General features: G+C 35.8%; 1 protein-coding gene across 2 annotated transcripts in view; it reads right to left on the reverse strand.

Annotated features, from left to right (window-relative positions):
• Positions 1-1,437: 1,437 nt before the first annotated feature.
• VPS13C (vacuolar protein sorting 13 homolog C) overlaps positions 1,438-23,250 on the reverse strand; it is a 70,680-nt gene continuing 48,867 nt past the window's right edge. For both annotated transcript variants that reach the window (XM_026052722.1, XM_026052717.1), the window contains 24 exons: positions 22,890-22,994; positions 22,129-22,293; positions 21,664-21,792; positions 21,216-21,349; positions 20,759-20,885; positions 19,625-19,860; positions 19,174-19,315; positions 18,127-18,267; positions 17,577-17,658; positions 17,411-17,480; positions 16,437-16,548; positions 15,848-15,961; positions 14,172-14,308; positions 13,844-13,925; positions 13,297-13,410; positions 12,998-13,073; positions 12,322-12,485; positions 11,282-11,327; positions 10,647-10,770; positions 9,933-10,047; positions 4,652-4,743; positions 4,009-4,132; positions 3,668-3,751; positions 1,438-2,910 (listed from right to left, as the gene is read on the reverse strand). In XM_026052722.1, coding sequence (XP_025908507.1) covers positions 2,806-2,910; positions 3,668-3,751; positions 4,009-4,132; positions 4,652-4,743; positions 9,933-10,047; positions 10,647-10,770; positions 11,282-11,327; positions 12,322-12,485; positions 12,998-13,073; positions 13,297-13,410; positions 13,844-13,925; positions 14,172-14,308; positions 15,848-15,961; positions 16,437-16,548; positions 17,411-17,480; positions 17,577-17,658; positions 18,127-18,267; positions 19,174-19,315; positions 19,625-19,860; positions 20,759-20,885; positions 21,216-21,349; positions 21,664-21,792; positions 22,129-22,293; positions 22,890-22,994 — 2,820 coding nt within the window. In that variant the 3' untranslated portion in view covers positions 1,438-2,805. The remainder of the gene's footprint in view (positions 2,911-3,667; positions 3,752-4,008; positions 4,133-4,651; positions 4,744-9,932; positions 10,048-10,646; positions 10,771-11,281; positions 11,328-12,321; positions 12,486-12,997; positions 13,074-13,296; positions 13,411-13,843; positions 13,926-14,171; positions 14,309-15,847; positions 15,962-16,436; positions 16,549-17,410; positions 17,481-17,576; positions 17,659-18,126; positions 18,268-19,173; positions 19,316-19,624; positions 19,861-20,758; positions 20,886-21,215; positions 21,350-21,663; positions 21,793-22,128; positions 22,294-22,889; positions 22,995-23,250) is intronic.

Here is a 23,250-nt window from a genome sequence, read left to right on the forward strand (position 1 = left end):
AAACAATTTCAAGAAAAAAGCACACAAACGTAACCGCCAGTACCATCCTGCGAACGACCATAGCTACCTATCAGTAACATGCTTTACGTCATTTTATTTGATAATCAGTTTGTGCTGCAGTCCTTCAAAGAGGACTCCTAGATTGAGAAAGATCTGTCTCGAAGAAGTGCGTATTTCCCTCTACTTAGTGATAACGGGAGGGCATGGCAGAAAGKGGCAAGGAAGCTGCGGAAAGGAGGCCCCAACTCAAAAGCAGCTGTGAGGAACAAGCAGACAGCCACCCAAGCCTTAGAAAGAGATACTTCTGAAGAGCCAGAGAAGTTTCTAATTCAGGAAGCAACCGACTAAGTAAGACCACGCCCAGTTACAGGTGAAGGAGAGAGAAAGAAAAAACATGTTTCACTTTGTGCTGCGACACCTAGTCCAACCTCAGATGTTTTCTGATGAAGCCTCTGCACCACAAGGCCTCAGTCCCACCTGGCCCAGAAGATCTGGGTAAATACAGTATGAAGACTGGAATCCTGTTAGACCCAAACATCTTCCTTAATTTAAGCAATAAATGGGCCTGAAATGGGCCTCTGTAATGCTTGGTCCAAGCGGTGAAGTAGACCTGTCCCTACTGCTTCAGCTGGAATTTCCAGTGCTGTTTACCAGATCAAGTTCTCATAGCAACCAAAATAGCAACCACATACATCGGGAACTAAAAGCCCTAAGGCTTCTTCAGATTGATTAAATAATTTTTTTCACTGGATTTACTTACATATAAAGGGAGAAAATCTTGTTCACAAGACTCAACCCAGAAAGCTTACAAATAAAAACAGGGAAGAAAAGCCCAGAAGTGAGGCAAGCAAAAGACGGCTCAGAAACTSGGCATCAGACCTGCCTTAAGCTCCAACTCCCCACCTGAAGACAAGACACGAGGCGCCTTCCAGACATCCAGAAAACAGACAGAAATAAAATAATTTGTTTCAACCAGAGTTAAGAGTCACCACACCTAAGAACCACACCTTACACGGGTGCTGAAGGAAAAGGTGGGCTGCAGGTAGCTCCTGTACAGTACAGCAGCACAGCAATTTCCTCAGAATATGCCAGTACCATGTGGCAAACCATACCATATGATAGCACTTTATTTTTGAAAGTGTCATTCCAAAGCATACCACAATAGATGYGTATAAAGATTTATTATCAATACTTTTTTACATGGGGCTTGTAGTACACACACAACCTCAATCAGTTAACGTTTAAGCAGGACTTTCTAGAAAACCGGTGACGGAGTTAAAGGTTGCAGTGCTGTTTTTCCATTTGTAACAAACAATATTAATAACCAAATCTGTGCAACAGCAATAAAATCATGGCTGTAGATTTTCTCTAAATGTTCTGTTTGGCAACATATTTTCAGGTATCATAAGCTTGCTAATTTYGGCGAGGTCATAAGTAAGTATTGGAAGCTCATCCATCAGCCCAATGCTTAGCGTTAGCGTTCGGGTCCAGTTCTCATGATTGCAGCTCTTACTGAATGGATGTACGCAAGAGATTYGCCATTTTTATCTACCAAGTTCATATCAGTAACTATATAAGCTYATACAAAAAGAAATGAAAAAGAAAGGGTTCATTGTTTCCAAGCTATGTAAACTGGAAAGAGTGTATTTACAAGAATAAGTGCATGTAACAGCAGGCACGTTGTATCATACGTGACAGCCAAAGATGAACAGCARGAATGGAGCTCATTGGTCACTCAACTAAAACCTGTTTGCTCGTAAAGATTTTGATCCAAAAGGCTACTTACATAGTATGAGCCTAGTGCTGAGAATGAAAGTTGCTTCAATAAAGTTTCGTTATAGACTAGACAGATGCTTTGAACAARTTTAAGTATCTTGCTAAATCGACTCTAACAGTCTTCTTCAGTAAAAGAAATTGCTGCAAAAATAATGCATCAAAACTGACTTCCGGCTTAATTAGACAGCACACTTCCAGTGAAACAACTATACATTGAAATATGGAACACTAATTACTTTGGATTAAGCCTTGACATACAATGCTACCTAAAAGACAGTGTATTTTACATTTTTCTCCTGGAGAAGTCTTTACAGTGCAAAAACAAAGACATATTCATACACATGACAAGTGGTAAATAATATTTTCCATTTATAAAATGTAAATTTTCATTTACCGTGGGAACAACCAGCTTCCAAAGTAATCATTTCCACATAACAGTCTATTTCTTGAAAGCACATTCATTCTTACATTGCTCAAGAGTGCAATATTTTCACGACACAAAAGAGATATGAAGTTATAGTGGTTAAGGTGTATACACCTCTAATTTAAAGCAAATGCTGTTCAAAAAAACAGAAGTTTTTAATGACTTTCAATTAATAACTAAAGATTTTAGTTTTCCAAAAGCTAKAACCACTATTACTTCAACCTTTTTGTAAACCATAACCTCAGAGTGCAAATTCATAACCACTTTATGGTAGAATAAATCTACAAAAAAAMCCACTAATTATAAAAGAAAAATTCAAAGTGGGCAATTTTTTTGGAGAAAGCAGTAATTTAAGTCTTAGATGTTTATTTGAGGGTAATTAAATCACTAGTTTTGGAAAGAATRTTCTACCCCAGGCATGGATTTCCCATTACTTTTGAAAATAGGCACCGTCTTTTTTAAATAAAGCATTTATGACAGTTTGCTTCAAAGGAAGACATCAGAAGTATTTTATCTTTATTTGCTGTATATTGTTTCCATTTTGCTTCTAGTCAACTTTAGGGATAGGATTGCATACCAAAGGTCAAACCCGACAAATCCCGTCACTACCAAGGCAGCACTGATGGTTTCTTGAGCTGCAAGGACGCTTGCCTCACCAGCCTCTGCTGTTTTCTTGCTGCTTGGGCTTCCTCAATGGCACAACAAACCCTCTGTAAAGCAACACAGTAGGAAACAGAAATGGAAGAGAATTGAAGTGTGCAATCTGTAGTTTTCTTCTACAAAATGATACCGAAAATGCCCATTTGAACACATATTCATCAGCACATACGTATATGTTGGCTGGTTTGTCTGCCCTGAATCATATCATCGATTGATATGATGATATGATTGAATCTGCTCAGGTTTTTCAAGTGGTAACATTAACAAAGTCATTCCTGCCTACCTAGATAAACCTTAACCTCTCTATACCACTCACCAGGGCTAACTTGGACGGTCATTCTGATTTTACCCAATAATTTGCAGCACTTATTGAGAAGTAGTATGTGTCAAATGCTTATGAGCAACATCAATGTGAACATTTACAGAATTATAGTAGAAAATCATAATCTTGCCACACAAAAGAACACTTAACAGGCAAACCCAATGATCTACTGCCCTCTCATTATTTTAAGAATACAGAGTTTCCTTGAATCCTTGAGATAATCAAAAAGGTTACCATGCCCATTATTTGAATTGTATTTCCCTGGATTTTGATACATAAAGCATAAGACAATGCAACTTTCAACTTGAATCTACTATTGCATTTACTTTCTTGAATGCTTTACATTTATCTGTCTCATCCTTTTCCAGCTAAAAATATTTTTTAAATTAGAAAGTACAGTAACCAGTTGTCCATTCTGTACTTGGCTTCTGAGTTTCAACAATTGTAAAAACATAATAAAGAGAAAAAAAAAAAAAAGAATATACCTTAGCTGTATACTCATCCTGAAGCTGAATTGTCTTTACGCATTCACGACCCATACTGTCCTTCCTTTGGAACATCCCTTGATCCTATTGCACAGTGGAACAAAAACACAGTTTGGGTGACTGACATGACAAGAGTGCAGAATCTCACCTGGCTTGAAAGTCAGCCTCTAGTTAAGATTTCCATGGGGCCTCWATCCAACCCAATTCCTACTTCCAAAAACATCTGAATACTTTCTTTCTTATAATGCACTGCTAGTAGTTAGAACTCTTAAACGAATCAAGACGACATTTAGTTGTCTCAAATAAACTTTTAAATGAAAAAAAATACATGCTTCTCTTACCATAACAGTGATTTTTACAACATTTGCTTCATAAACGGGACGGTGTGTAAAGTCTTCAAATAAAAAATCCCACTCTGTTGTTAGATGACCTAGGATTTCCACTTCTTTTACATATATCACTCTCCTATTCAGATGACAGAAAGAAACAAGAGTCACATTGCATTCTCCCTTTACTCATAATCTTATCAGAAAACAAAACCAAGAAGAGAACTTAATTTGAAAAGGCATTTTCTATAGGAATCAAAAAAAGCCAGTTTTTTTGGAGACAAATACTTTATCAGCCTTATAAATGACATACGTTACAACATGGCATGCAAAGGAAAAGTTAATTAAAATATACCTCATGAAATGAAAGATGTTAATATTTCAAAAAAATACACACTGCAGCTAGAAGTATTTATCAATTAAACAGAATTATAATAATATGCATTGTCAAAAGACTGTTTTGACCAAAAAAAACCTATGAACAGCATTTCAGAGCTGTCATTTTACAGTTTCCATAAACAAAATACAACTGCAAAAATCAGGTAAACAATAACGGTCACACACAGAGAATAGTACATTTATTTTTCAGACTTATCTAAATGCCTRACTCCAAGCCAAATCCAGGAGCGGCTTCCAAAGGGCCTTCACATTTCTGTACCTGTTGGTAACAAGAAGATTTGCCCTCCTTCCTCTTGGAAGTGGACAGTGGAATCGATAGTTCTCTTGCTGCAGCTTTCTGACGTGCAGCTTCTAAAGTAGCAAATGAAAAAAAAAATATTTGAATCATAAAAAAACCCCACCAGAAGAGTGTTTTTAATTTAAAAGCCTTAAAAGTTACCTAGTTAATCAGGTTCTTTAAAAGCAGCCTCTCCCAGAGTTCTTACTCTTGAAGTAGAGTCACTGCAAAGCCAATTCTCCACTTGGCAGGTGGAACAGTGACACCGCAGTGCCATTAGGCTACCTGCCTGTTGGCTTGCACTTCTTTGGCTTATTTTGTTTTCTTTTTAAATAATTTGGTAATTCTCAAGCTATGTCCCCCTTGCAGACTTAATTAGAAGATGAAACTCCCGTGACAGTATCTTTAAGGATGACCCAGACGCATAGAAACAAGAAGCTTTCAAGTTCCAGATACTCAGCACACCTCCAAGTCAGGCTTCTGAAGTGCCAGACAGAAATGCTTATTAAAGATCCAAAACATAAAGGAAGATAAAAAAAATACAGATCTAATTGCTGTTCTCATTTCACAATTGTTTTAGATAACTAAAATTCAAGTGGCCAACCATGTGAATAAGCAAGTAAAAAACAGTTGCAATAAAAATTAGTAACATAAAAATAGCTAGGAAATTTCAAAAAACTTATTTGAATTATTCTTTTTTTTTCCTCCCTTCCAGAACTCTTATTCTGAACTTGTTATTTAACCTAGGCATAAGGTTTTCTGGGACATGTCACAAAAGCAACAGAATTTTGAAACCTTCTATCAGCTTCAAACATGAGCATGGCAAGTGTCTCACAGTTGACTTGGATTAAGCTCACAGTAATGATGGTTTAATAGGCAAGAGGATTCAGTCATATCAACATATCTGTAAGAAATGAGTATTCATCAAAATATCATGTGAAAAATAATAAAAAAGGACATTAATAATGCAGCACAAATGGGCATCCAACCTCAAACTGCAGAGGGAATCCACAAGAGCTACTTCATTCTATGATCTCTTAAGCAAGCAGACAACGTATTTCTGCTCCAGCAAATTTGTTGTCTGCTTTTACCTCTATGTTTTATGRGAGAATACATCTAGGTTACTAATTTGAAATGGTTTGCTAGTATTAAATATATAACTTTCCTGTAAAAAGGACAGCTAATATAAAGTAAAACAAAAAAAGATCAACATGCAATCTCAAATTTGATGCCTGAATCGTTTTCTAAGTAGCAGTAAAAAATAAAGGAAATTGAGAAATGCCRCCACTTAAGACTGGAATTCAAAGGTTGAAATCTGTATTCTGAACCCTTTTGTTGGATACAAGAAACTTTAAAACAAAAGTTTCTTTTGTTTTTTGACTCAAAGCRTGTTTCACTATTTGGATTCACAACTTGGGAGAAAATCTGGTTTCAGTGACACCTGAAATGCTTCTGATCATACCTTCAGATTTTAYATACAACATGTTACTACAAATAGAAATTCCGGTAAACGCTGTTCCTAAGAGATACAGGGCTGGATAAATACTCACTTAAAACAAGACCGACCAACCAAACCCACCACTGATTTATCTTATATATTAAAAAAATAGTAGTACTGGTCAAAAGCCTCTGCATAATCTGCATACATCTACAATTGAGACATGTCACCCTTAGAGCACTTTAGGAAAATTAGCTTATTCTTATTTTATATGGAAATAAGTAGTGTGAATTTAAACAGCATGATGCTGATTCAACCAAGAATAGAACCTGTAGTTTCTTGAAATGTAGCTTAGTATTCACGCTGCTACAYAACATTGTCTGCCCACCTTACTGCTCATGAAGAAGCATTCAGCATTCCTTAGCAGGACCCATGTTTTAAAACTAAATCCATAGATATTAGCATCACAAATCACATCATGTCAGACCCCAAAGACACACATATAGAAAACAAGGAGTTTYTATTTCCGGAGAATCAATTCTCCTAGACTTCCCTCACTTCTGCTTCATTTCCCCAACAACACATACAGTATATTTCTCTTTCAGACACCCAAGAGCTTCCTGCATGCTACACCATAAGTCTTATTGTGCATGAATTAGAGACATGGTTTGCAAGACACCAAATTTGACTTGAAAGTTTGGAAGTTTCCAAGCAAATCCCTTGGCAGTCCGTATGCCTTAGATGTAGCAGCCCCTTGGAAAACGCACTAAGAACTAGTTTACCTACGTRAACTAAACTGTCTGATGCGGTTGCTGACCTAGCTCTGCAGCAGGTCAGCAAGCTACTTCTGAGTAGGGTAAAAACAAAACAAGAAGTCTTGTAAGACTTGCACATAAAGTAGTCATAAGCAGAGGTCTAACATCTATATTATATATCTCTCAAATACAAGTGCTTCTATCAAACAAGAAGGAAGACTTCCTTCTTCCTGTGTGTGTGTATATATGATATATATATATATATATTTTTTTTTAAAGGATATGTGCATTAAAGTGAAGCATTAAAAACAACCAGTCTGTAGAAGAATGAGCTCAAAGGCAGAAGAGCACTACCAAACCCTTCCCCATGGAAGGCACACAAGAGCAGGCTGCTTGGAGAAGAAGGTACAACACAAGTTTTCCATCAGCTGAGGAAAGTTACCTTTAATTTGATACAAATGACAAGCAAAATTTGTGAAGAGGCCTGAGCAGAGGCATTATTACAGCTGGAGCAGCAGGCTAGAGACAAAGCTTTCTCAGAGTCATTTGATTAATTCATCAATTTATTCACCAATTTAATGAAATATGACTCAGGGCAGGAATCAAGCTTGATATAGAACCATATAAAAAAACTCTAAAATTATGTGATGGAGGCAGAAAGGTATCTGAAAATAACTTAAACAGCAAAGAGTAATTCCTGAGCCAGTATTTGTATGGCAGGCAGCAAGTATCACCAAGTCAAGAATGCAGGCAAATTCAGGAAATAATCCAGACCATTTTGCATGCTGCAACGATTCATTTCTAAACAATGAGAAATTGTTCTCTAGCTACTTTTAGAAGGGCAATGATACAGTGAGYTAAAAAATGATCGGCAGGGGTGATTCTGGTAAAGAATGGCACTTGTCATGGTACATCAAATCTGGATCCAAAATTCAACACAACCAGCGCTTAAGAACTGAGCTGTTCATGGAACAAACACTGAATTATTGTGGAATAAATTTGTAAAGGCAGATGAACTGACCTTACATCTAATCTGCCCTGTTAAAATATCCTAATTTTTCTATAGACACTGTCCACCTTGCTTACAAATTATATTAGAAAACAAAACTTSCCTGTAACACTAAACCCCAGCATAAAACCAGAACGAGAGTTACTTTTCACAAGAGTGAAAATTATCAGACTACAGAAAGGAAAAAAAMCACTATATTTCAAAAACTACAAATAGGATTCTTTTTTGGTTAATATTCAACTCTGATCTAACACAAGTTAAGTCTATGAAAAATATAATTAGATGTGCAAAAGCTGCACAACGTCCCATTTCCAGTGTTATTTGTGCTACCTATTCTCTTCTGACAGATGGAAGAAATACAATGTGGAAGCACAACGTTACTGAAAGATATTGCAACCCAAATTCTCACCACATTAATAGTTGTCTTTTAACTAACAATACAATTACTTCATTTTACTTAAATTAAAAATATGAGGAGATGGTTAAAAATATAAGATGAAAAGCAAAGCTGACTGTAGGCTGTTATGGTCAAGAACCAACTGAGAGATCTCTCTGCTCAAAATTTATTTATTATGATAAGCAAATGATTTGCTCCCAGTTAAACTCAGTTTGGTTTATACGGTGTTTAAGACAAGTGAGATTTATAGCTTCACTTACGTAAAAAAAAAAAAACAAAAAAACTACCTACTATATATGTAAAATATATATATACCCATATATAAATATGGATCTATTTTTAAAGCAATGCCATAAACCTCACTTTTAATACCATAAACATAATATGTATGTTAGTAGCTACAAGCTTCTTTTAAATATGTGGAATCAAAGAACTCAAGAAAAATAAATGAAAAGCACCCTGTGTCTCATCTTCCTCTTTCATCTAACTTGACCTTAGATGGTTATTCAAGTTTTTCTTTTTTCCTTCTATTCCTTTTTTTTTTTTTTTTAATCTTCTCCTTAGTCTAGATAATATGAGATTTTTTTTGTTTAACTATTACATAGAAAAGACATGAGTAATTCTGGGGGGTAGATGAGAGGATGTTAAATTGAGTGTCYTTAATCTAAATGCTTAAAGGCAGATAAAAAACCACAGAGAAAATCAAGAAGAAATAAGGAAAATGTTTACTCCATTACTCCAGTTCTTGCTGCGTATGCCAGGAAAAAAAGAGAAAGAAAAATATTAGAAATAGACTGAAAAATAAAGATTTAAACTGACATCTAGAACAACGTAGCAAATAGGCTTAAGTTTTAAAATAGTAATATTATAGTAATATTATTTTTCATATTAGTAGTTTCGATTCTACTTCTTATATTACTRTATCACTAATAGTAAAATGATTTCCAATATGTACTAATTATTTCACATTTTTTAGCAACCAAGTCAATAGTTTTAAGAATACAAAAAACTTGAACTATAATTTAACTGGATTCCAACCATCTGGAACATGAAGCAACCATTATTCATCCTCCATGCTCCAGCCACATCCAGATGTGGAAACAGGCTAGATGACCATACAACACCTGTAGCTATGACATATTAACAGTAAAAACAACAGCAGAAGGAAAACCAAAAAGGCGGCGTCTGAAGAGCTCATGCAGATTTTGCAACTCCTGACACCACCAAAAWAAGCACAGGAGTTTCAGTAACTGCACTGCATACCAAATAATTAACGCTGTATTCATCCCATTATTGAATTGTTTAGTTTGTGAGCCTGCTTTAGTTCTGTTTCTAAGCAAAATATTAGAACTGAGTGTCAAAGTGTTCCCACATAACCACGATGAAATAAACTTTCCCAATCAGAAGACGAGCAGCTAATGATCCTAATGTGCAGAAGACCTTTCAAGAGTACTGCTGCAGTTTCTCCAGTATATCGTTCACTGCTAACACTATGTGTTGTTTGCTATAGAGACTTGTCTAACGAAACCGTCTCTCAAATTTTAGCTACAGATATCATCAACGATAGATCCAAGCAGCTTCTTTTTCTAATACAATCCTTTATAGAGGACAGAGAAATTGAACTACTTCTATTTCCAGAAATTGAACTATTTCCAAGATCATACCTCAAATAAATCATAACCCTCAGCTTCTGCTCTGTTGTAGGGCCGGATGATGCCATCCTCGTGGATAAGGCGTGGAGGACGGAGATTAGATACTTCTTCAGTTGATTCTGCCACCCTGCCACAGACCATCAAAACAGGATAGCAAATTCATTCATTTCAAGTGTCATAATCATATTGCCTAGTGTTTCCTCCAATTATTTTTCCAAGCACTACTTTTTCTAACAGTACTTTCCCATGCTGTGCTTAAAGCATGCGAGGCATGTGCAATAACTGAATTTCCAAAAGACAACATTTCATCCTAAAATTCCCATGGTCTGTTTTCTGCAATAGATTTAAGTGACATTTAGATGTTTGCATTCAGGAGTACACAAACCTATTTCAGAAGCAAAATTTGCAATTAGCTATTGTTTTATTCAGATTTTTCATCTGAACTTTGTTAGCTTGAGGAGTAGAGAATAAAAGGATACAACTGGGTAGCTGTTGCCTATTTGACCATGATGCTGCAAGACATGTTTTGAAGCAACAATTTTTAGATTTATATGATATTCATGACATATTTCTACTAGAAATACCTCCTAATATTGTACATTATACCGCATATTGCAATTAAGGCAAATAGTTCTGTGTCACTACCAGATTTCCTCACCACCTCGTGCCCAGCATCTGGAGAACACAGCCATCTGCCTCGTGCAGACCTGTCCCCGGACTCACTACCTTTGGATCCCTTGGAAGGTGCTGCTTGCCATGTCCACTATGCCTCCTGTTGGGCGGGCGACCACTCCTACAAGCCCCTTTCCAATTCCTTTGAAGAATCCAGCTGCACCTTCTTTTTTAGCACCTTTTAAGGGAGAAAGAAAAAAGACAGATTTTGAGATTGTTTTAATAACCAGACTGTGTAGCTATGGAATAAAACCATTACTGGGCCAACCTGAATTTGGACTGTTCTGTATTGGAAACAGCCTCAAAGAAAAGGTTCCACGCATGCCTTTTCCAAAAAAAGTTCTCTGTAAGAGGTCAAATATGCCTTCCTTGTCTCTTCAGTACTACTTCTGTTCACTTTTATTTTGCTTATTTTTATTTAATTTACTTATTTTACTATCTTTATTCTAGCTTTAAACAATAAACACGGTACTACAGCAAGCTCAACAAAATATTCAGTGATGACCATTACTTATTTAGATGAAATAAATAGCTATAAAAATATTCTAAGTGCCTTACTGCTTAAGATGGCATTTCAATTAAAAATAAACAAGCTTGTGTTTCAGTACTTGCATCAAAACTTATTCAATTTAAGTATCTGGACTGTAAAATACTGAAAAACTGTTTAAGCAAATGTACTTTGTACTTACCTTCTACAGGTTTAGTGATTATGCCAGTCACACCTCCAACAACACCCTGGGAAAAAAGGAACAGAATTAAATTCTTACTTAGAAAGAGGAATACTGTAGTATACTGAGGAAATGAGTGTTTCCCATCCTCCCTTTTAAAATGTTTAGTCAGTTTAGTATCGGAAATAATGGGCTATATGGGCTAGTGTGTGTGTGTGTGTGTGTGTGTGTGTGTTTAAATTCTTAAGGATATGCTAACTAAAAGAAAGGAGAAAAGAAAGCAGCAAAATGAATAGATGGATGAGCATTTATTCTTGCAACAAAGACTAACACATCTTTGAAGAGTAGTCTTTGTAATAATTAAGAAGAAAGCTACCATTTCATGTCCACTACTAACAGAAAGCTCTCCATACCACCCAAACTCCCTGTCATGAGTGACTGACATGAAATACTCAAAGATTAACAGCAAATAATTCTGTGACAGACTTCAAATTGAAGCAGTTTAACTGTTCTAAAGTAGAATAATAAAAATCCACAGAGGCAATTTTTGAATTTGTTAGCAAAAAGGATCAAAAGAAGTAGCTCAGTACTTCCTAATTTAAAATTACTTAGCAATTACTAGCTTAGAAATTACTTAGCTGACTTTTTATTTTGAAAATTACTTAGCTGACTTTTTATTTTGAAGGGCAAGTGATACAAGTTGTTAAGATACCTAATCTGCATTCAGGTAACACAGATTATCAGCAACTGTTTGCATCAAGACTGTCTCATTCTAAAGAGTCTGGCTAGAATTAGACATGATCTTTCATTGACCAGAAATGATTCTTAACTTCAGATATCAAAGAGAGGGCTTATAGAAACCCATTTCAGAAAAAAATCTTGAACCTGATGCAGTACTTAGAAGGATCTAATTTTAAAAAAATACACTAAAAAAAATTAAATCAAGAAAAAAAATGTGGGTTTGTAAGACCTCTCTACAGAGTAGAGTTTACTATGATTTTCATAAATGCATTATGTGTTAGTATAGCACACTTCCAGTTTGAAGAACTTAAAGTTTATACCCGTAACAAGCCTTTTCCTCCCTTGGCCAGACTGTCACCGAAATCTTTAGGCTGGCGACCCATTTCCTCTCTCCGTTTCTGCTGATATTCTTTGTCCATAGTGATAGCAGCCAAACCTTTTCCAACAGACCCAGTGATTCTAGACACCACCCCTGCTGCACCACCTGATGCAACAAAGCAGAAGTTACTGGTCATCCACAATTTAATAGCCAACAGCACACAATAAACCCCAAGTTTCTCTTGACAATAAATTCTGCTATTTATCTACACAGACTACTGTCTTTTCTATTAAAAAACTCCAGAATCAGTCCTGAGATCTAGCAATACAGCTAAATAAAACCTACCCTTATATTGTTCTATGTATACTCCTCAATATAACATTCTAGGGCCATTACAATTCCTTTACTTATTCATCCTCAGCAGGCTCCAAATGAAACATCCGGTGTTTTAAAACTTGTTTCGTCACCTTACAGAATAGAGATGTAGTCTCCCAGACRAGCTCAGTGTCAATGATGTGTAACGTGTACTGGCAATACCAGCTGACACATTTAAATGCTTGCCAAAAAAATAACCATGTAGATATTACTAGTACGTTCCTCTTCAAAATAAGAAAGCTCTACAAACATCATCTATGAGTAAATGTAATTTACCTCAAGTGCAGCACTACAGTACATACCCACTGTGTGTCCAAGGAGACTTTTAACACCGATTACCAAGCCTTCAGCAAATTCTTCAGGTCCTTGAACGGCTCCCTGAAAGTGATCAGTATACGTCTAAGCAACCTGAACCACTAGCACGTCCTTTACACTGGCAAAAGTTCATTTACTTAAATATGATTTTTTTTTAACTAACAAAATATTACAGCTTTCTGAATTGTTCAAGGTATAAATTAAAGTGACAACAAAATTAGAACTCCACATGAATATTCAACCAGCCTACCACAAATACACAGCTGAAGGTTCACAGAAGTCATACCTGGACAGGCTCATAGAAGAAAGCTTCTACTCCCTCAGACAAGCCTCTAATTAAGCCAAATGGATTTCCAAGAACATCTAACCCAAGTACAAGAACATACATCTGCTTCAGGAGCTAGGTAAAAAAGAAAAAAGTACAGTGCTATTACCTACTGTTACACATATTTCCTTTTTAATTAAATTGTAAATGTAAATTCTGAGTAGTTCCCAATTAAGATGTTTGGCTACTCGAATATTTCTGCTGTATTGTGAAGTGCATTAGACAAAAGATGAAAGGATATGTATGAATATCCTTTCTAGTGAATATCCACTAGAATACTGTCGTGAAGAAGCACATAAACAGAAAGAAACAATTACTTCAACTCAATTGCAGGAGAACTATGTATTCATATTTCAATATAGAGTCACAAGATTCATACTTCAATACCATGAACATAGAGAAAAAAAGTAATAGCTTTTAGTGTTATTTCCCTTTCATTCCCTATTTTCCACATTCCAGAAGATATTTACTCAGAAATTCATGCGGAGGCTTGACCAAATGAACTTACTTGTTCGCCATAATGTACAACAACTCTCTTCATCAGCTGGTCTCTCTTGTAGAACTGATACTTAATTTCAAAGAAAGCAAGTCTGAAAGACAATTAATCAAGGCTTCATAATAAATACACTTCCTCTTTTCAAGTAGGTCTCATCTCCTTGAATGACCCTGAAACCCTATTTTCTTGGAAAATAGGCAGAAAACACCTCCTCCCTCCATCCCTCAAAAGCTCTATCACTTTATATTAGTGTAAGACTGCAAAGTTCTACAAAGACACAGTTATTTAGAGTGTAGTAGCTTTATTTTAAATATTTCTTAAACTATCTATATCAGCTTACTTGAAAATAAGGTCATCCACATCTGTCAGAGTAGCTCCAATACTTTTCAACAGCAAATTCAGAGAATGGATAGCTATCATTTCTTCACCCTTATCTGATGCTTCGTCACCAGAAGCCAAAGATAGACTTAAATGCAACTAATAAAACAGAAATGTTTAAAAAGACAGGTTATGAGCTTGAAGGAACTGTACAATTTGAACAAGCACACTTTGAATTCATTGTACTCTTACTTTGGTAACGTTTATTTATATTCCACCCAAGTTCCAATTTACTCTAAAACATTTGAATTCAGCTCTGACTCTATGTGTTTACTTCTATCTGGACCATGACAGAAATAGCATTAAATTAGTGGAGTTTAATTGCAAGTTATAGTTAATTTGTAAGTTCTGATTTAATTGACTAGCATTGTACATATTTCTGCAACTGATAACATACTTTCTACCTGTTCATCATTCACACTACAGAACAGAAATGAACGTTAGTATTGCAAGATATGATTTTTTTTTTTCAACAAATGCACTTACTTTTTTTTACAGGAGGCAGTAAGGATTTTCTTTGCTCACTACCAGAACCAATATTCTGCCTTTCAACTACCTTAAAAAACGGCATAGAACTGAACCTGTAGAATTACAGGTTTCTCAAGATTGTTTGTTTGTTTTTCAATAGGCCACGTAGATCTTTTTGAGTCTTCCCAATATCCAGTGTTTTGTTGTGTTTGTGAATTAAAGAAAAAATAGATGGAAAAAAGTCCTTTTCCATACTTAAAAAGCAATATGCTAGACATGTCAAATATGTAAGATGGACTAAATATTCTAAATGTTTCTTCTACAGCTATGATCATACCAGCTAGAGTTTAGGGATCAAAATAGTGTCTTGTTCAGACAGTGCTTTCCATGCCTTCATTTTCTTATAAATTCCTAAGCAGCATGCCTAATATAAATTCCTCATAATCATATGAAGAAAAAATATGACTAGTTTTCAAGTTTTCACTAATAGAACAGAAATTAAAGTCAGTACTTTTTTTTTTTTTTTTTTAAGGAATGCTGTAGTTAAAGCATCTGTTTCGTGAGTATATGACTCTTTTGTATGTTCACAAAACATACTGAGACGTGGAAATGGATTCCAATTCTGCAATATGGAAATGGAAATAAGTCGGTTTTGTTCTTGTAAATTCTTAGTCAGTTCGGACTAGGGGATTAGGTAAAGTATTCTGTTCATTCAGAGTAGTGTACAGTGTACTGATTATCATCTTGCCTCACTCCAAGAGATATAAATGGTTCAAGAGAAATGAAAACATGTTTATGACAGTTATTTTCATATATTACCTGGGTATTTAAGTCTGGACTTCTTTTTCATCTAGCTTTTCTCATTATTATACCCCTTGAATCCTCCTTTTAAAAGCCTCTTTGTATTTTATGCACACTAGTTGTACCTGGCCAGCTAAGAAACTTGTTCATTTAACTCCCAATTCTAGAGAACACAGAAAACTCCCCCAGGAAGACAACATGAAGCACTTAAAAAGCAAAAGATCGATCTAAAAGAGTATTTACTGCAATTCACGGTAGCATAATAGTATTTAACAGTAATATAGCATATATATATATAGCCACTACAAGCATTTAAGCTATCAGAGATTCCAAGTGTTTTTATTAACACAAAGCTTCTCTATCACATACCTTAATCGGAGAAATGTGAAAATGCTCAAAGAAACTGAGTGTTGACAAGTCTGTTAAGGAGGATTCCATGAGCTCAGTGTTAAGTGCATCTACATCCCGCTGAATTAATTTAGACTGGTTTTACACACAAAAGGAAAAACAGAGAGAGGCAGGGGAAGAAAGGAGAAGAGAGAAGAGAAAAAAAATTAGTCGATAACCATGAAGTTCAGTCTCTTCTCTGACTGCAAAAAGCAAAGGGGCCCATGCATACCATAGACTAATGATCCTTAGTTAAAAGAACAGGCATTAGGCCAGTCTACAAAAGCAAACCTTATTTTCTTCACCATGTTTAAGACCTTACAGCACATATAACCAAACTGAACATTGAAAGAGTAGATGAGGTCACACTCGCATCTCAACTCAACAATCTGAGATTACTAAGGCAACCAGTGTTTATAAACAATCCTCACCTTTTGCTCCAAATTATTTTGGCACGTCCCTTTAATCATACACAATACTCACACATTTAAAGTGAAATATTTCAAACAATACATCAATATTACCATAAAGGACCTATATTCTGGCATAAATCTGTTTCTCCGATATATACCCTTTGCCTTTCAGCTTCTGGATCTGTAGATGGAGTGAAGAGTTCACTGAGTGCTCCTARAAATCCTTGATCAATTTTCAGGGCCATTTCCTGGATAAGAACCATGAAGTACCTAATAACATAAAAAAAAACAGTTCATACATGCACACATTTAACTTAAAGTGCAAAATCATTTGTGTTCAAAGTGCTGTGGTGCAATATGACATTAAAGACTTGTGATTTATTGTGTCCACTAGCTATTTACAGTTAGGGGGCCTAGCAAACACGTGAAGTTAAATACTTCACTGTGGATTTGTATCTTACGTCTCCCTGATAGTTTACCTAAAAAAATATTAACCATCACCAAACACCTCCTACCTTCACAGACTATGATTGCACGGGCTCTATGGATAACTTCATCTAAAGAGCATGTGTGCTCATCCTAGTCGACTTCTCTCCCCAAGTTTATTTTATTGAAATAACTTCATTTTATTGAAATTCACTGTCCTTAGATATTATACCTATAACACTTAGGTACAAATAGCTGCACTACAAGTCTTAAGTAAAAAATATTCTGTCTAATTTTATAGCATAAGAACTCAGCTGAAGACACAGGCATATTAAGAACACACAGTTCACAGTAAAACACGCTCTTGTTGGCTGCTTTAGAGACTATAAGCACTGCCTGTTGTTAGGAGCTCTGAATGTACCCAACCCTGTACAGCAAACAGGCAAGCACGCAACTCTGACACAGAACAGGTATCATCTGACAGCTGGAAAACCTCCATAGCAGTGCCTTTATCTGGTCAATCTTTAATTTCTCAAAAAACAATTCCTCTTAAAGTGATGTTTTTCCACTGAAGGTGTTTAAAACTCAATCCAAACAACTGATTTCAAGAGTAACTAGACAGGAAAATATGGCTTTTCAAGTAAGGCTCACTTTTAAGAAAAGGTTAAATGTCTAAAATTATTTTACAACACAATTTTCAACTCACTTGAACTGCAGTACTTTGCTGTATTCGTTGAATCTAGTGATGATGCTGATGTCAATGAAGGGTTTTGGCTCTAATTTAAAACAAACAAACAAAAAAACACTATATTTTGTCACATTACTACTTCAAATTTTAATACATTTGTTACTATTAAAAGCTTTCACTTTACCTGAATCCAAAGCAATTGACTTGGGAGGAGCTACAGGGTGAAACACAACAGGAAACATTGATCCTGGTAACTGATTATCCACCTAGAAAAGCATCACATAATAGAGCAATATTTTAACAACACAGTAATTAAAAACCAGTTCTTTACAGTTATTTCTTCAGATTTCCAGTACTGTACCAAGACCAAACTTCTAAGAATAACTACTTCGCAGAATACCTTTCATTTTAATCTGCTAGGCAGTTCTTATATTAAAGACATCTGTATCTGTAGACACTCTAACTAGATTTAGTTGCTCACACACTTCCATATACGAGTGCTCTACTTGACATAACTGACCATGGAGGGGATTTTCTTCCATGCTACTTGTAAAATCCCAGCTGGCAGCTCTGCAGTATTTTTCTCACCCATGGGCATCCACAGCACTTCTGCTACCCCAACAGAGGGAGAAGCGTCACCTCCACTGCATTTAGGAACACCTCTTCATAGACATAATGAACAACTCGGAAGTGTCATTTTAGTTTACAGACCACAATAGAAATGCAGGAACTACCTGGAGCCAATACAACTGAGCCCGTAAGCTTCTCTGATGAGGTGATTGTTTGAATTCCACCTGAATTCCTGACAGGAAATTACGTCGGATGTTGCATCTGACAGGCAAACGCATTTCCATCGGTGTCTTACCAAAATTCACCTGGAAACATAGCAAAGAAGAGCTGATGTATAGTTTAATGCAGTTCTGAGGAAAAATAATAAAACGTTACATTACTAGAAAACAGAACAGTAAACACAATTTCATGATCACATAGCTACTGAATTACTCATGCCGTTTTATTTGCATAGAAAGAGAAAATATATTACAAAAGCAAACAAAAAAACACCCACAAGGTGGCCTGATGAGCACGTCATGCAATTTCACTTGTTTTAGTGGAGAGCTTGTGTCTTCTTAGTAACAATCTCTTAGTAAATTATACAGACGTAAATGAACATGTCTTCATGCGGCCAACTTTTTTACCATGACCTTGAAATGTGTTTGAGGTAGGAGAAGCAGAAAAAAAAAGCCAAAAGTATTCTGAGTCAAAGCTAATTATTTACAACTATATGTTCCTGTCACCATGGACTTCAAATGCAAAATGACATGTACAAATCCTAAGTGTTTACAGAGATAATGGTATATATTTTTTTTCATTAAAGTATTATTTAGAAAACAAGGAGATTATGATACTAGAAAATAGTTATTTTACTGAGGTATTTCAATACCCTCATTAACTTGTACTTGGAATACCGGTACATACCAGTAATGATTGAAAGAGCTCAGACAAGTGAATTCATTTCAAGATTCTTACAATGGGAAAAAAAGTCTGTAGCACTGCAAGCCATAGGAATTACTCATAAGAAACTCCAAATGAGATTTCAGCACAGAAGCAACTCACAACTACAATAGAAGTTTGTAACTGACATACAGATTCTAAGTAAACTTTTCTACTACACAGATGTTAAGTCTTCCCAAGAAAACTGTTTAATAATAAAAAAGTCTCTTTGGAAGGTACCTCAATACCAAAATTCCATATTCATTTAAATACTGAAACTCAACACATACCTCAGTGTTGTTGTCTAGCTTAYACCAGCCTGCTTCACTTTTACACAGATACTTTTGATAGGCTTTTTCCAAAAGGTCTATTTGTTTTTGACTAAATGGTTTCCACTTCTGTCTGGGTTTCATTTCCCAAACAACACCAGAACTGCAAGACATAACCAGGTCCAAGATTCAAACAAACAGAAGAAATCAAAACACTTATAGTGCCTTCAACATACCAACTACACAAAAAAAAAAATCAGATCCTCATTTTGCAGACATGAAAAAAACAGTATTACTTAATTCTTTGTAAAAGGTAGGAAGAGATAATTAATTCTATGCACATTGTAGAAAAGGAACAAATTTAATCTTACTTAAAAGATTTCAGTTCTGCTAGCATCACTTAATGCAAAAATTATAATATGCCAACAACTTTAGGTTATCCAAAGGAATATTTAGGTTTACATGTGCATACCTAGTAATTCCTATGTAAGAGATTTCTTTTTTGTTTTCATTGTTAACAAGAGAAAGGCCAAGACTATGTATTGACAAGTTGATTTCTTGATCAGGTTGCTCCAGCTCCTCTGCCTGCCGTGCTTTGGAAACCAATGCGACATCATCAGTGAAAAGCAGCACTCGCTGGCGCCCGTCCAGGAAGGACACCCAGTGTATCTGAGTATTTGCATTGTAAGCAAACTGGCCACAGTCATCCTGCATTGAAAAAAACACACATATACAGGTGTATTACACGCATAGGTCCATGATGCTGCTGTGAATAAATAAACAAACAACTTCACTGGCACATATACAAGCCAGAAATCACATTATGTTTTTTACTAGTTTATGGCGCTATATTGATTTGGTGGCATTTTGTAGCCCAAATACTGGAATCAACTTCCAATTGTTGGGGGTGGCTTTGGGAGGAGGGGTAGAGAGAGAAGGAGGCCTTTAAGATTAGGTATTCCAGCAATACTTGTGGATGAGAGCACTGGAGACAACTAGGAAACAACCATCTCAACTGCAAAATATAAGACTTTCAACCTTGGCTGGCGTGGGAAGAAGTCATTAAATTATAAAACACTAACAATTGTTAAACACAAGAAATTCCTATTTGTTAATAAAATTGAGAGACATGACTGAGATTTTATAAATTATTTTTTCAAAATCCCCAAGTTGTCATGAGTGTAACGGTACATGGAGAAAACAGCTTCCTCGGTGAAATATTGACATTTTAAGATGTTTCAAGTTTGCATTGCAACTGCAGTCACAACAGTTAGGATTTGAATCTGGCTTCAGGGAGATGCTACAGCCAAATGCAGCATTACCTAGTGAATATTTTGCTCATTTTTGAAGTATATATCACTTTGATATTGCTATAGATTTTGCACTCTGTCATGCTTCCTTTGTATACAAAGAAATCATAGTGAAAACACTGAATGGAGATTAGGCCTAATCCTCCAATTATATTCATCTAAAAATTACAATCTTTCAGTTTCAAAGAAGACTCAAAAATCTCCCGCAACACAAATGACCAAAGAAACTCTGTCCCAGATCATTTTAGTCTTGTTACAACCCTAAACTGGTTCAGAACTTATTTATTAAAACGTACCTTAAGTAGATCATGTTCACCAGAGTTTTGGGAGTACATCCACGTCAACTTCTTTGCTTGGGTTGGCTCTGTCCACGCAAACAGGCACACCTGCTTTGGTTTCAACTCCATTTCCTCTTGTAATCCACTGCAGGTTAACAGGAGAAATTAAATGACAGCTTTCCATGGCTTAAGACCATGTTCTTTAATGCTCTTAATGTTCAGTGGTGCAAACCAGCTGAGCTATATCCCCATCTCCTGCGTTGAGGCACGGACAGCCTAAGCCATGGGTTGCTAGGGGCCAATACCTACTCTACACTACCTCCTCGCAGTTTTAAGACTGCTTAAAAGCAGGACTATAATACATCACTGAAAAAGCATGATAAAGAGAAAGAGGCTTCTCTTTAAAACACTACTTCCTTCACAACAGATAACTGTTAATAATAATAATAATAAAAACCTATGTTATTTCACATACCTCTGTTTATATCTGAGAGAGTCCAAGGAAGTGTGGTTAACAATAAGAGCTGGAGCAGCTCCCTCATGGTAATCACAGAAGCTTATGAGAGTCGAGTGTTCAGATACATTCACATCTACCAGTAAGCCCCCATTCTGTTGGGGAGAGAGAGTTCTATGTTTGTCCTCTGCACAAATTCAGACTAGGAAAGACTAAGCCATTATTTTCAGAGCAGTCTAACAAATGAAAGGAGGAAACATGCCACATGAGCATGCACAATTTTTTAAAATAATTTCAAACAAAGTAGTCACTAGCCTAAGATATTAATAAAATTCACAAACTATATGTATATTTAATTGAATAAATATACTTAAAGCAAAACTGCTCTAAAACACCAAGTTTTAATCCTATTTTAGGGATACAAAGCTAAAATAAAGCATAAAAAGAGACCATGCAAAGCCAGTCTCACCAATTCTTCCAGTTTCAGCAGAGTACCATTGTCCTGGGTTTTAAATGGAAATGGTTTGGACGGAATTTTGTAACTCACTACTCTTACACACAGCTCACCAGATGAATTCTCAGGCCAAAATGGAAGACACTGGAAAACAGGAAGTATGAAGGACTTTAATAGTTCAGATATGTTCAATTTACTACGCCAGTGGTAAGATAAACAGAATCTTGAGTGATTAAAAGCTCTTACCCCAATATCTACTGATAATAAATATCGATCAGATGTTTAAGTTATTCTAACTCAAGGACTTGATTCAGTTACCACTGCAGCCTGTGCAGTTCAAGTTGCCCTGGGATACACAAAGCAACCACGTGAGGCCCCCAGGAACGAGCGAGTGTCTACAGAACTTCTTTTGCTGAGTGACAGCTTGAGACCAGCTATTTGTCTCTGACAGCAACCAAAGGAATAAAACTGAAACGTTACCTCTGAACTTGAGATATAATTCCATTTATTGGTTGGAAAAGAGCCACCAGGACCAATTTCACCAACTTCTAGCTCCAGGGAAGATTTGTTCGCTATTGTGTAGAATGGAGTGAACGTAACTATCCTGGTCAGGTTGAAACTACTTATTTTGATGCTAACTCCAATCTGTTGAAAAAGGACAGTGTGATCAAAGAGGACAAATCTAACAGGATAGGTAAGCTTAAGAGAAAAAGCCAGAGAAAATTCAACTGTATCTTTTCTTTCCCACTACGTCCCCCTCTCTTTTTAGGATAAATCTAACCAGAACCTCTCTAAAATAAACTGTTGCAGCAACAGTAGGCCATTACATCAGAGATTGATAAAGAGTATATGGAATTAAAATTCCCCACGTATGCATATACTATTGCCAAATGTGTTTTTATTCTGCTTAGTCATGTACACCTAGTCTTAGAGAAGATTGCTGCATGAGGGTCAAAACACACGTGAACAACTACGAACTACCCGTACTACCCAAGTTCACTACTGTATTTTTGAACAACCTAATAATGGATAATTAATTATTAAGTAAACACACATTTACAAATTATATTGAAGCTGTCCTGTTGGTCACACCCTTATCAGGTGAAACTGAGTAACTGTGGTATAATAGTAATACTACTCTCACCATTAAATATTTGATTAAGTGCAAGACAGTCACAGCTGCAATTACTCAAGCTAAATATCTCAAGAAAACACAAAGTGCTACAGAAGACACATCTTACCAGATAGTCCATGTTATTAGCTGGACATTTGACACATCCATAGCTCCCTACAGTATCAAGGGAAAAGCTATTCGACCAAGTGCTCGTGGAAATACACAACTGGATCTATAAACAACAACAACAAAGATCAACAATTCAAATTTTTGAATAAATTAATTTAAATTTTACCGTTCATATATTAAAGGGCACAATTTTTAACACACATTTAGCAGTGTTAGGACAACACTTAAACGGTTTCACTATACTCACTATGGGTTATTGTCTCAGCTTGAAATCTAAGAAATATGATATCACAAGACAATGCAAGCAGGCATGACAACAATAATGACAACAATAATGACAACAATAATGACAACAATAA

The sequence above is a fragment of the Nothoprocta perdicaria genome, unplaced genomic scaffold (assembly GCF_003342845.1).
Source record: "Nothoprocta perdicaria isolate Ctin4 unplaced genomic scaffold, notPer1 scaffold_113, whole genome shotgun sequence".
NCBI classification, from domain to species: Eukaryota; Metazoa; Chordata; class Aves; order Tinamiformes; family Tinamidae; genus Nothoprocta; species Nothoprocta perdicaria.